Genomic DNA, 12,623 nt, shown 5'->3' with positions numbered 1-12,623 from the left:
TAAAAAGGTTGGTCGTAAATTTGTAATGATTTGTTTTGATGTCAACTTATGAAGACTGAAGAGTAACTTAAGAAAATGATTAATACTAATATATAATCCCAAAAATATTAAGCAAGGCGTATACACGTAGGGTAGCTTTTATTCCACCAATTTATAATTTGCTAATCAAACAAGAGGTGACAATGAAGAATATAAGAAGTGAGGGTGTTAGGGGACGTTTTCCTGGTGGATGATGGCCTTCTTGGTTCTGATAAACTCGATACAGTCAGCCACGGCTTCGCTGTGATAAGTATCAGTGGGGTTGTAGTACTTTTGGATTGGCGTCTGTCTGTTATGACGGCGAGATGTGGACTTGGAGACAGCAGATATCATGATGAGGCGGAGAACAGCTTCGCGAAAACGGTCCAGGAGATTCAGATCACTAGTCTCCCGATTACCAGTGGCTCTGGAGTTGGTTTTTACACGGGGGACACATCCGGCGCCAGAGTTCTTGGTCTTCATCTACAAGCTGCTCTGATGATTAAGTGTTTCCTTCCTCTTCAGCTGTCGCATGTGGGGGTTTTATTTATACACGAGAATCTAATTATGATCCAAGGGAGGCGCAGTTTTATTGTCAAATAGTCTTGTCTTTTGCATATTTTATTAGTACAATCTCTAAGTGATGAGACTTTCAAGTTCCAATATCAAAGATATAAAATCCTTTTAAGGCTGGTCAAGTTTAAGTTTTGGTGAATGGTACATTTAATGTGTGTGTTTATAACATGGTCGGGACATTTTAAGGGCATCTCCATCCATGAGAAACCCACAAAGTTTCTCAACAAAATAAATATTAATATTATATTATAATTTGATTATTTGATTAAAAAAGTATTTTTGTTAAAAAATTGAACCAATAGTAAGATGAGAATTGTCATGATGGGTTGTACAGAGTATCTCAGAGTTTCTCAAGTGAGAAACTTTATACACTCTCTCTCCTTCATTTTCATTATTTTTATTTTTTTAATTGTGAGAAACTCTTATGAGATACTCCCAATGGAGATGGTCTCATTCGCATGCAAATAGCCCATTTAAAGCATTTTTATTTGTTAGGTGGCTCATTTTTCCAGAAAATAAAACAGTCACAAAAACATATACAAGTAGATATATGCATACTTGATACTTATATAGAATGGGCAAGGGAAGAGTTGTGTCTATGAAAGGATTTACAAGATGGGGCAGAGTTAAAGGACTTGTCCTAAGGATTTGTTGCATACTTAATGAATAGAGAATGCGGGTCAGTCTTTACTGACCTCGTTTGATGATTTTCACATGGTCACATGTGCAAGAATTCACCAATATAATCTCACATAACTTTTAGCGAGCATCTGTATATACACAATTAAACCTTATTTATACATTTCATTGCCTTGTTACAACATTTGAGCCGACTCACCGGCCAATACCAAAATTGAAAGAGATGCATAATAGTATAATGGATATGATCACCCTAGATATAGACAAATTTGGATGGTTTAATAAAGAGATATATATTTGTTAATTGAGACCAGGTCTATGTCGAAAATACAGCTCATGGATATCAAATTCTTTATCAATAGATTCATCTTGTATGTATCAATTGACCAAGTACAGTGGTTTATGTTGATAACAACAGAGAACCACATAGTTTTTCTTTATTTTAGCTGTAGTGTCGGCTGAACCAATGAAACTCAACTTTTCACTAATCTGTTATGTTCTAATGCAAATGTCTAATCTTGATATCGGTTAAGTCCGGTTTTTATTTTTAAGTGTTTAGGATAGACTACAATTGAAAGCCTTTTTTCACAACAAGCAAGAGAAGATAAAAATGAAAAGAGTCATATTCCGATTACACTTTTAGTTATTGAAAAATAACAACAAGGTAATAACAAGAATCAGATTTGTGAATCTTCAAGCAACAACAAGAAAAAAAAAAAAAAAAAGTCGAGACATATGAGGCTTTTTGTCACAACTCCAAGAAGAAAGATTCAAACTGAACTCATTCATCACCGGCAAATCTGACATGTTTTCCTGTCGGTGTAGGAAAGCCTTTCAAACGCAACACTCCTGGAGATTGATCTTTGGCCTCCACAATCTCTTCATCTTCACTGTCATACACAAATCTAGTGTGTTTCCCTGCAAAGTCAGTCTCTACGCTCATCTTCCTAATTCCCTCACACAACCCATCCACAATCCCTCCCTCTTCTTCCTCCTCTTCCTCGTCGTAGTATTCCTCATCATATTCCTCACCGTAAGAATAGGCTTCTTCCTCTTCATCATCATACTCTTCGTCTTTGGCACTTGCATTGGCCTGCATCGACCACACCGACGAGTTATCATCCTCTGGGTTTTGAGTCACCACAGATGAGCAGTCTGAGCTCTCCCATAATTCTGATTTATCACTAAAGTCCAGAAGCAATGACCGAGTAATGCTCGGGCTCTTCTCTAACTCCAAGCTTTCTTCTTTCTCATCAAACATGTTGCTTTCCACCACCTGCAAGAATAAAAACCAAGTTAACATCTTCTTATCATTCCCCAAGAATCTTCCATCTATCAGCAAAAAACATATACAAATCTAGTTTTACCTGAGACGGTGCTCTGAATTGTCCTGCAACTACCGGAGAAGTGATCACAACCTGCACTTCGTCTGAGAAACCAAGAACTTGGGGGGTGTTGGCCGGAGTTGGGGCGAGAAGACCCATGGGAGAAGTAACGAGATGGATGAAAGGACGAGATTCCAACGAAATCTTGGTGAGATCTGCTTCTTCCTCAACCTTCTGCAAGAGAGTCTTGACTTGGCCTCTCAAGAGAGCCTCACCAGATCCAGGAGTGTTATTGATTCTGCTCATGTTCCTCTTCCCAACAACTCCTGAGGACGGTGTCTGCATCGCCAGACCTACGATCGGTGAGTCGTTGGTTATGTCAAACAACGCAGACCTGTCTTTTGCACCGTTTCTTTGTACCGACTTCGATTGACATTTATCTGACCAATCATCCGCTTTCTCTGTAGGAGATAAATTATAAACGATCAGATCCAGAAAAAATAGTCCGACTCAATAAACAAAATCAGGGAATCGGACTATGGAGACTTACTTGAGGATAAGAGATTATTGATAGCACAGCGGGTCTGAGATCTCGTGACTCTTCTTGTCGATGATGGTGTCTCCATTACGATTTACTAAGAATCTATTGAATCCGATAAGCACAGAAAGAGTAATTTCTGGGAAATTAAGCAGAGGAGAATAGAAAGAAAACTCTATTATATGAGAGAATCAGACAAGTGATTGTGGCGTTTGGGAATTTGGGTAAAGTATAAATAAACAGGGGTATTGAAACGCTGTGAAGGGTTTTTGAAAGAAAGTAGCCGTTGGGTACAGAAATGGAAGGAGCCGTTTATCAAACTAGCCGTTGTGTTATTTCCTTCGCTGAATTATGGACTTTTTCGTCCCTAAAAAGGCCATGATTAAAAGCCCACACTATTACATTAGATTTTGGAAGGCCCACCTCTTTTATTTGATCACTGATTTTTTCATTAACACAAAATCATCTTTCATAATCTTTAGAATCTTACTAAAAACATAAAACTGTCTTAATTAAGTCACAACAATCTTTATTTTAGCTGTCATCATAAGTCACATAACATCCTCCGCTGGCTTCATTTTCTAAAATTATTCAAGATTGGGCGAGTTGGAATAGTTTCAATTTTTTGTAGCAACGTTGACGTTAGCTTCGTTGTACGGGTCTTTTTTGTTCATCAGCTTAGATAATCTCTCAGCGAGGCTCTTCCTTGTCGCAGGGGATACACCATTCTTCCCTATCATCGACTCAAGAACTGCCTCACCCAACAACTTATTCTTGATAACCGCTTTTCCAGTTTTCGGGACTCTCTCCTCTTTCGAAAATGCAATCTGCATCACAAGTTGTCAAAAGATCTCGATCATTCATTCGACCAATATTATTCGAAATGATAATCCGAAAAATAAAGTTGACTCACTGTGAGAGAGCCTTTAGGACAGATAGCGAAGATGATTGAAGAGCCGGGAGGGAAATCTTGGTTTTTGAAGACCATCAAGAATTGGTCAATGGCTTTGGCTTCGGATCTTGTGTATTTCCCTGACGCTTTCATGATCTCCTCACAGTTTTCTACTACTTTCTCCGAGTATTGTATCCCCGTTAACCTCTTTTTCATCGTCACCCTTGCCAATTTCTCAAACTCACCTTTTCCCACCAGAGAAGAAAATTTAAAAAATGTAATATATGACGTGTTTAACTTGACCATGTAATAACTACACAAATCGTGTGAAGTGTGAACGAATACAAAAGTGTTTTAATTATATTTAGCACGTAATAAAGTGTACACCTGTGACGAGTTGGCGGAAGAAAGGGACGGATTCCGTCAACTCCTTTGCATTCTTGCCTTTCCACTTAGCGGAGATTGACGGCAGTGCCATGGCTTCAAGGTAGACTCCGATGACCGTCACAATCACGAACTTGCCTTTAATATCAAACCATCATATCCCTGCGTGATTAAAGGTAATTAGCCACATAATGCTGCTGTGTGCATTAATTGTATAGACAGACTATGATGCTAACCTGCACCACCGAGGAAAAGTCTTTTGTGGGAAGCGGGCGACTCAACAGCCGGAGGAAAAGTAAATGCGTCGACGTGGAGTGGCGTCACGGAAGGCAGCGGCATGGGCGACGAGGAAGACCAACTCAAGTCTAGTTTCATTTTTTGACATTTATTTATAATCAAGGTCCATGAACATTAATGAAGACTATACTAATTTACAACTTTTTCATTTTTACTGAAAGAAATAAATCCAATTTTATTTTTATTTTTAAAGGAGATTGGATGGGGAAATGATAGGATGGAAATGCATGCGACAAAGTGATATTGGGGAGAAAATAATGAAACTTACTTGATGATAAGAGACTGTTGGCGAGAGACATTGTGACTATGCTCGTAATCGTAGACTTAGACTTAGAGGTCTGGTGTATGGGATTTTGTTTTGAGAAAGAATAAATGGACAACTATGAGTGAGTAGGTTAGCTTGGATCATCATTTTTGTTTGTATACCATGTATAGTATAAGCTGTATATGTTAGTTATATCCACCATTCGTTTTAGCTTGTCATGCATGCCGTGCACACACCAGCGATATGCTGTAATGAAAATTTTGAAGTTTGAGGAAAAAAATGATTGGGCCCAAAAGATGAAAGCGTATTGGGCCCGGTTGGTTGGGCTCACTAGTGATCATAATTGGTGAGAGGGATCCAAGTTGTATAACAAAACAAACATTAAAATACGTTAGGTGAAGTAGTAGTATTTGTTTAATAACATGGTCATGCACACGTTTTTCAATCTGAGACAAGTAAAAAAATAATGAAAAATCAGTTTCAGTTCATACTGCCAAGTAAGTGCCTCCCGTCATCATAAAAACACTTTGGTTTTCCCATTAAAAAAAATTCAAACAATTTCTTCTTCTTATACCATACATGATTAAAATATAATTTGAGCCCTTACTTATAATAACAGCGTACGGGTAGAAGAAGGAAAAAAGTATCGGAATACGGTTGTGCGTTGGAATGGCACGTGAATGTGATGCAGTGCACCGTCAGTGACCGGATTTGCAAAAGAGATAATTTGTTACTTTCCTCTGGGCAAAATTCAATTCTAAGAAGTCGAACCAGTAGAAAAGAAAAAAGAAAACGTATACGCCTTAGATTGTATTATAAACATTACTAAATATATATAGACGTTTTAGAAAAATGGAAATCTTGTTTGAAAAGACCAAGTCAATTTAGTAGACCAATAATCTAAGGTTAAAGTAATCTCAGTTTGAGTAGGGATTGAAGACAGGGACTTGAATACTAGTACAAAATACACAAAAGATCCAGGCTAGTAGGAGGAGGCTCTACTAAAATATGGAGTTTGTTAGAAAGTAATAAATGAGAGACACAGAGTCCATAATAATTTAGTGGCAATAAATAATGATAATGGCAAACTCTGAAGTTGAATCGAATTGAGTCTTACCGGGGGATGGTGTCGGGCCCAAACATGGAGCTTCCCACATCCCACAGGGGTGGTCAGTCAGTGGTCTTCGCTTTCACACCAAAATACAAATTCATTATTCTTGACTTCGTGAAATGACAGTTAAAATTCTCAGAAATGTATAACAACAAAACAAAGGTAAAAAAAACACAGATAATAATAATAATAAAAAAAAAAAAAGAAGAAGAAAAGGCAAAAAAAGTGGGAAAGTGAGAAGGATCTTTCGTTGGGGATCCTCCTTGGAGGGGTTCACTCGGCGCTTTGGGTTTGACCAACTCAACTCTAATAATCTTCTCTGCCTTCCTCTCTTCTTCTTCTTTCTTCTTTCATCTCTTTCTTTTATTAATCCCCTTTCTTTTCTAACTTTCTCGATTCATCAGAGCCATGGGTGTCTGTTTCTCCGCCATTAGAGTCACTGGTGCTAGCAGCAGTAGACGAAGCAGTCAGACCAAATCCAAGGCTGCTCCTACTCCCATCGATACCAAGGCCTCTACCAAACGCCGAACCGGCTCCATCCCCTGCGGCAAGCGTACCGATTTTGGCTACTCCAAAGACTTCCACGATCACTACACCATCGGCAAGTTGCTCGGCCATGGTCAATTCGGCTACACCTACGTCGCCATCCACAGACCCAATGGAGATCGCGTCGCCGTCAAAAGACTCGATAAGTCTAAGGTACACTTTTTCCAGCCCTTACTAGGGTTTCTTTTCCCCTTTTACTAGTTGTTGGTATCTTCCTCCACTACCATCTACTAGATTCACATCAGAAAAATAGTTGCGGATCTTTTTAATTTAGTTTAACACTGATTCCCAATTTGTACTTTGTTTAGTTAGTTAGTGCTCTTTCTCTGTTCTTTCATTTGCAACATTGTTCTGTGGTTTTACTGCATCCTCTGCTCTGCTTTGAGGTCACTCATCACCATGTTTTGCTCACAGATGGTTCTTCCTATTGCTGTTGAGGATGTCAAGCGTGAGGTTCAGATTCTTATTGCTCTCTCTGGCCACGAGAATGTTGTTCAGTTTCACAATGCCTTTGAGGATGACGATTACGTCTATATTGTTATGGAGTGAGTCTCCTTTCCTCATTTCTTATAGTCTATCCTTCATGTATCGGTGGCATTCACATTTTACTCTTGCCTTTCTTCTAGGTTGTGCGAAGGAGGCGAATTGCTGGATAGGATATTATCCAAGTTAGTCAGCATCTCTCACTACTCTTTAATCTATTACCGGTGGAATCGTAAGAAAGAACCTACCTTCTCATTATTGATGCTTTCCTTTTTTTATTTTTCAGGAAAGGTAATCGGTACTCCGAGAAAGATGCAGCCGTTGTCGTTAGGCAGATGCTCAAAGTTGCAGGAGAATGTCATCTACACGGTCTTGTACATAGAGATATGAAACCAGAGGTACATTCTCTTGCTTATACCTCTTAGGATGTGCTTTTTGTTTCTAATAATAAATCTTCTGCTTTTGCTCCTCCTCCAATTTCTTGCAGAACTTTTTGTTCAAATCAGCTCAACTAGATTCGCCTCTAAAGGCTACGGATTTTGGTTTATCGGATTTTATCAAACCAGGTTAGTACTAGCTATCAAAATCCACACAAGCAAAGTAAGTGTTAAGAGCGTATTCTGTTGATTTCTGTGATAAACAACTCAATCCTTCACAGGGAAAAGGTTCCATGACATTGTTGGTAGCGCCTATTATGTGGCTCCTGAGGTATTAAAGCGCAGATCAGGGCCTGAATCAGATGTATGGAGCATTGGTGTGATTACGTATATATTACTTTGTGGGAGGCGGCCTTTTTGGGATAGAACTGAAGATGGTATATTTAAAGAGGTGTAGTTGAAAACTTTCTTTCACTGGATTTCTATCTATAGCTTTTCTTATTTCTTTCTCACTTCCTTACTAATATGTACTATATGAATATAGGTTTTAAGAAATAAACCTGACTTCAGCCGTAAACCTTGGGCAACTATAAGTGACAGCGCCAAAGATTTTGTGAAAAAGTTACTTGTAAAAGACCCACGAGCACGGCTAACTGCTGCACAAGCACTATGTATGCTTTCGAGTACTAAAGTTAGTGATTTTTTCATGTGCGGCGGATTCTTTGACTAATGCTATTTTGTCTCTTGCCTTTGTAGCACATGCGTGGGTTAGAGAAGGCGGGAATGCTACTGATATCCCTGTCGACATTTCAGTTCTGAACAACTTAAGACAATTTGTGAGATACAGCCGTCTAAAGCAATTTGCTTTAAGGGTAAGTTAAATGAGGAAGTTGTTGGATGGATAAAAACAAAGTGATCCGGACATGTCTCTAATGCTTTGTGTCTCCTTCTGGCAGGCGCTTGCTAGCACACTTGACGAGGCAGAGATCTCTGACCTCAGAGATCAATTTGATGCGATTGATGTGGATAAAAATGGCGTCATTAGTCTTGAAGAGATGAGACAGGTAAAAGCTCATGATATTTTGCTTTAAGAACATTACTAGTTAAATCTAGGCATGATCAGTTAATCTTTATGCATCCATTTGGCCTTTTTTCTACAGGCACTTGCCAAAGATCTTCCTTGGAAACTGAAAGACTCACGAGTTGCTGAGATCCTTGAAGCGGTAGTTATATTTTTGTTTTCCATTGCAATTGCATCTCTGGGGGTATCAGAGGGAGACGTAGTTTCATAATGAGCCGTTGTGTACTTGTATCTTTGCTGGTCACAGATTGATAGCAACACTGATGGGTTAGTGGACTTCACAGAGTTTGTAGCAGCAGCTCTACATGTTCATCAACTAGAAGAACATGATTCAGAGAAATGGCAGCTAAGGTCAAGAGCAGCTTTTGAGAAATTCGACCTAGACAAAGACGGGTACATAACGCCTGAGGAACTTCGAATGGTAAGCTGAACTAACCTCTTATCAATATTCTCGTACGGTAGAGTAGATGTTTAGGTAAGTGGGTGATGAAACCCAATTTGTTTGTGAATCCTCAGCACACGGGGTTAAGAGGATCAATAGATCCACTGCTGGATGAAGCAGACATAGACAGAGATGGGAAAATAAGCCTGCATGAGTTCAGGAGACTTCTAAGAACAGCGAGCATAAGTTCACAGAGAGCACCAAGCCCTGCAGGTCACAGGAATCTTCGATAGTATATACTAGAAGAGGAGTAAGTAAAGGATACAGAATGTAATTTGTTGGGATGTGATATGTCTTATCTTCTTATATGTAATGTTGGTTGTAAGATAAGTGGGGTATTTTGGCGTTTGTAGTGATAAGTAAGTAATACTTTGGTTGTTTAAGGCGCAGCAAAACAAAGAGAGAAAGTGGAGTGAGAATCCCATTGATGAAATATGAGAGAGCTCTTAAGGTGCACTAGATGCAAGAGGACACGTGGCATTCCCTGAATGGGGGACAAATCCAATTTTAAATTTTTAATGGTTGGGCACCAAAAGAAACATAGAGAGCCAGCTGTAATTTCGATTCTATCATATATTTTGTCTGTTTCCATTTTTCTTATAATATTCGTTTTGAGAGCACCAAACAAACCCTTTTCTATGAGTATTTTCCAGCCAGGATCTGAGTGGCTCCAACGAATTTAGTAAACAATGATTGATTAAATGTTTATTAAGGGAATATCTCAAATCTTATTGGATATAAAAAATAATGAAATCATCGCAAGTGACAGTGGTCTATAAATGTGTGCATTTTCGCAGGTTCGGTGAATGTAAATGGGTGAGTCTCTGAATTTGACTAGTCACGTTTAAAGATACTAATAATATTAGATTATGATAACTTGGTTTAAAATTAGAAAGGTTGATGAAAAGACACTAAATCCGGGATATGTTTATCAAAATGCATATGGTATGTCTTCTTCTTTGGCTTTTTCTTTATTTCCGAAGATTGGAAAAGTCAGTAAACAAGGAGGGGCATAATAGTAGTTTATTACAGTAATCAGCGGCAGTAACACAACAGCCGCGTTTGACATTTTCTGAAGGAATCATTCGTCCGTCGTCGACCCATCTTCTTCTCTCCAATGGAGTCTCCTCTTCTTCTTCTTCTTTTCTCTTTCTTATTATTTCCGATCCAGTCAATTTCTCGGCTTCCGTAAAACCCAGTTGACAAGAAAAATAAAAAAGCTTTATCCTTTTTACCCTAATTCCTCAAAGTTTAGTCCTTTCTCTTTCGGGTTTCTGAATCTCGATTCGCCATTTGATCTGATATCGACGATGGCAGACATCGTCAAGCAAATCCTAGCGAAGCCGATTCAACTGTCTGACCAGGTGGTCAAAGCCGCCGATGAGGCTAGTTCCTTCAAGCAAGAGTGCGGCGAACTCAAGGCTAAGACCGAGAAGCTCGCCGGTCTTCTCCGTCAGGCTGCCCGCGCCAGCAACGACCTTTACGAGCGACCCACTCGCCGTATCATCGACGACACGGAGCAGATGCTTGAGAAGGCTCTCTCCCTTGTCTTAAAGTGCCGAGCCAATGGCCTCATGAAGCGAGTTTTCACCATCATCCCCGCCGCCGCGTTCCGGAAGATGTCTGGTCAGTTGGAGAACTCTATCGGAGACGTTTCCTGGCTCCTCCGTGTCTCCGCTCCGGCGGAAGACCGTGGTGACGCTGGCTACCTTGGTCTTCCACCAATCGCCGCCAACGAACCCATCCTTTGCCTGATCTGGGAGCAGATTGCCATTCTCTACACCGGATCGCTTGAAGACCGCTCTGATGCCGCCGCCTCGCTGGTATCTCTGGCCCGTGACAACGATCGCTACACGAAGCTTATCATAGAGGAAGGAGGTGTGGTGCCTCTCCTTAAACTGCTCAAGGAAGGGAAGCCCGAGGGGCAAGAGAACGCAGCGCGTGCGTTAGGGTTACTGGGACGTGATCCTGAGAGCGTGGAGCACATGATTCACGGCGGCGCTTGTTCCGTCTTCGGCAAAGTCCTCAAAGAAGGGCCTATGAAAGTCCAGGCGGTGGTTGCGTGGGCTACGTCGGAGCTTGTGTCCAATCACCCCAAGTGCCAAGACGTCTTCGCTCAGCACAACGCCATTCGGCTACTCGTTGGCCACTTGGCCTTCGAAACCGTGCAAGAGCACAGCAAATACGCCATTGCCACCAACAACAAAGCTACTTCCATTCACCACGCCGTCGCTCTCGCCAAGGAAAATCCTAATTCCACCTCCGCCACCGCCTTGCCCAAGGGTCTTGATGAGGATCAGAGCTCTATTCCTCATCCTACAGGGAAGCAAATGCCCAATCAGATGCACAATGTGGTCGTCAACACCATGGCGGTTAGGGCAAACCCTCCGAGGAAGTCGACTAGCAACGGTGTGAGCCAGAGTAATGGTGTGAAGCAACCTAGCAGTGTACAGCAGCACCAGAATTCGACTTCGAGCGCATCCAAGACTCGAGAGCTGGAAGACTCAGCCACCAAGTGTCAGATTAAGGCGATGGCCGCGAGAGCGCTGTGGAAGCTGGCGAAAGGCAATTCCACCATCTGCAAAAGCATCACAGAGTCCAGAGCTCTTCTCTGCTTCGCTGTTCTGATTGAGAAGGGCGACGAGGAGGTCAGATACAACTCAGCTATGGCGTTGATGGAGATCACCGCCGTTGCAGAGCAGGACGCTGACCTGAGACGTTCCGCGTTCAAGCCCAATTCCCCGGCCTGCAAGGCTGTGGTTGATCAAGTGCTTAGAATCATTGAGATAGCGGATTCTGAGCTACTCATCCCCTGCATCAGAACCATTGGGAACCTTGCTAGAACGTTCAGAGCAACCGAGACACGGATGATCGGGCCTCTGGTGAAGCTTCTGGACGAACGAGAGCCCGAAGTGACAGGGGAAGCTGCGGCTGCCCTCACGAAGTTCGCCTGCACGGCGAATTACTTGCACAAAGATCACTCGAGGGGCATTATAGAAGCTGGAGGGGGCAAACATCTGGTTCAGTTGGCCTACTTTGGAGAGGGTGGCGTACAGATTCCGGCATTAGAGCTCCTCTGTTACATAGCACTCAATGTCCCAGACAGCGAACAGCTGGCCAAGGACGAGGTTCTGGCAGTGTTGGAATGGGCTTCGAAGCAGTCATGGGTAACGCAGCTGGAGAGCTTAGAAGCTTTGTTGCAGGAGGCAAAGAGAGGACTGGACCTTTACCAGCAAAGAGGATCAAGGGGTTACAATTTCAATTGATTCATTATTTCGATTTTGATTTCGTGACCAGCGAACGCAGAATACCTTGTTGTGTAATACTTTACCCGTGTAAATCAAAAACAAAAAGGCTTTTGAGCTTTTTGTAGTTGAATTTCTCTGGCTGATCTTTTCTGTACAGATTCATATATCTGCAGAGACGATATCATTGATTATTTGAGCTTCTTTTGAACTATTTCGTGTAATTTGGGATGAGAGCTCTATGTATGTGTGTAAACTTTGAAGACAACAAGAAAGGTAACAAGTGAGGGAGGGATGACTCCATGTCAAAATAGATGTCATAAGAGGCCCATCAATAAGTGCTTGAGCCCATTAGCTAGCCCAGTAACTACCAGATTGTGAGATGGATGTGTGAACAGTTTTTT

At 41.3% G+C, this 12,623-nt stretch overlaps 4 protein-coding genes and 1 non-coding gene across 11 annotated transcripts; 2 read left to right on the top strand and 3 right to left on the bottom strand.

The window, feature by feature from the left end:
* Positions 1–135: 135 nt before the first annotated feature.
* Positions 136–565, bottom strand: AT5G09575. Its single transcript, NR_144266.1, has one exon. It is a non-coding gene; the product is annotated as an uncharacterized misc_RNA (transcript).
* Positions 566–1,716: 1,151 nt separating this feature from the next.
* On the bottom strand, positions 1,717–4,736 carry AT5G66230 (Chalcone-flavanone isomerase family protein). Of its 2 annotated transcripts, NM_001203703.1 has the most exons (7): positions 4,609–4,736; positions 4,376–4,510; positions 4,010–4,233; positions 3,732–3,923; positions 3,109–3,178; positions 2,601–3,019; positions 1,972–2,509 (listed from the first exon to the last, which is right to left on the bottom strand). In NM_001203703.1, the coding sequence occupies exons 1-7, from the start codon at positions 4,709–4,711 to the stop codon at positions 2,015–2,017; spliced, it is 1,638 nt and encodes a 545-aa protein (NP_001190632.1). In that variant the 5' UTR covers positions 4,712–4,736; the 3' UTR covers positions 1,972–2,014. The 2 variants fall into 2 exon arrangements, with proteins under 2 accessions (NP_201424.1, NP_001190632.1); NM_126021.4 differs by lacking the exons at positions 3,732–3,923; positions 4,010–4,233; positions 4,376–4,510; positions 4,609–4,736 and having other exon boundaries at positions 1,717–2,509; positions 3,109–3,382.
* On the bottom strand, positions 3,714–4,711 carry AT5G66220 (Chalcone-flavanone isomerase family protein; the record flags this gene model as incomplete). Its single annotated transcript, NM_126020.2, has 4 exons — positions 4,609–4,711; positions 4,376–4,534; positions 4,010–4,233; positions 3,714–3,923 (listed from the first exon to the last, which is right to left on the bottom strand). The coding sequence occupies exons 2-4, from the start codon at positions 4,464–4,466 to the stop codon at positions 3,714–3,716; spliced, it is 525 nt and encodes a 174-aa protein (NP_201423.2). The 5' UTR covers positions 4,467–4,534; positions 4,609–4,711.
* A 1,497-nt stretch (positions 4,737–6,233) lies between the features above and the next one.
* Positions 6,234–9,746, top strand: CPK28 (calcium-dependent protein kinase 28). 6 transcript variants are annotated; one of them, NM_126019.4, is made up of 14 exons: positions 6,257–6,334; positions 6,450–6,744; positions 7,006–7,136; positions 7,218–7,259; positions 7,361–7,472; positions 7,562–7,640; positions 7,733–7,902; positions 7,996–8,122; positions 8,208–8,323; positions 8,408–8,515; positions 8,612–8,674; positions 8,780–8,953; positions 9,049–9,224; positions 9,328–9,597. In NM_126019.4, exons 2-13 carry the CDS (start codon positions 6,454–6,456, stop codon positions 9,205–9,207), a joined length of 1,572 nt encoding a protein of 523 aa, NP_201422.1. In that variant the 5' UTR covers positions 6,257–6,334; positions 6,450–6,453; the 3' UTR covers positions 9,208–9,224; positions 9,328–9,597. The 6 variants fall into 6 exon arrangements, with proteins under 6 accessions (NP_001331200.1, NP_201422.1, NP_851280.1 ...); NM_180949.3 differs by having other exon boundaries at positions 6,264–6,744; positions 9,049–9,746; NM_001085337.1 differs by lacking the exon at positions 9,049–9,224 and having other exon boundaries at positions 6,264–6,744; positions 9,359–9,596.
* On the top strand, positions 9,734–12,612 carry ARO2 (armadillo repeat only 2). The gene has a single exon (NM_126018.3). The coding sequence runs from the start codon at positions 10,285–10,287 to the stop codon at positions 12,238–12,240; it is 1,956 nt and encodes a 651-aa protein (NP_201421.1). The 5' UTR covers positions 9,734–10,284; the 3' UTR covers positions 12,241–12,612.
* The last annotated feature ends 11 nt before the right edge of the window (positions 12,613–12,623 follow it).

Source organism: Arabidopsis thaliana, chromosome 5, assembly GCF_000001735.4.
Source record: "Arabidopsis thaliana chromosome 5, partial sequence".
In the NCBI taxonomy this organism is placed as follows: Eukaryota; Viridiplantae; Streptophyta; class Magnoliopsida; order Brassicales; family Brassicaceae; genus Arabidopsis; species Arabidopsis thaliana.
The sequence above is the reverse complement of the archived record's forward strand: the minus strand, read 5'-3'. Positions and strand labels throughout refer to the sequence as shown.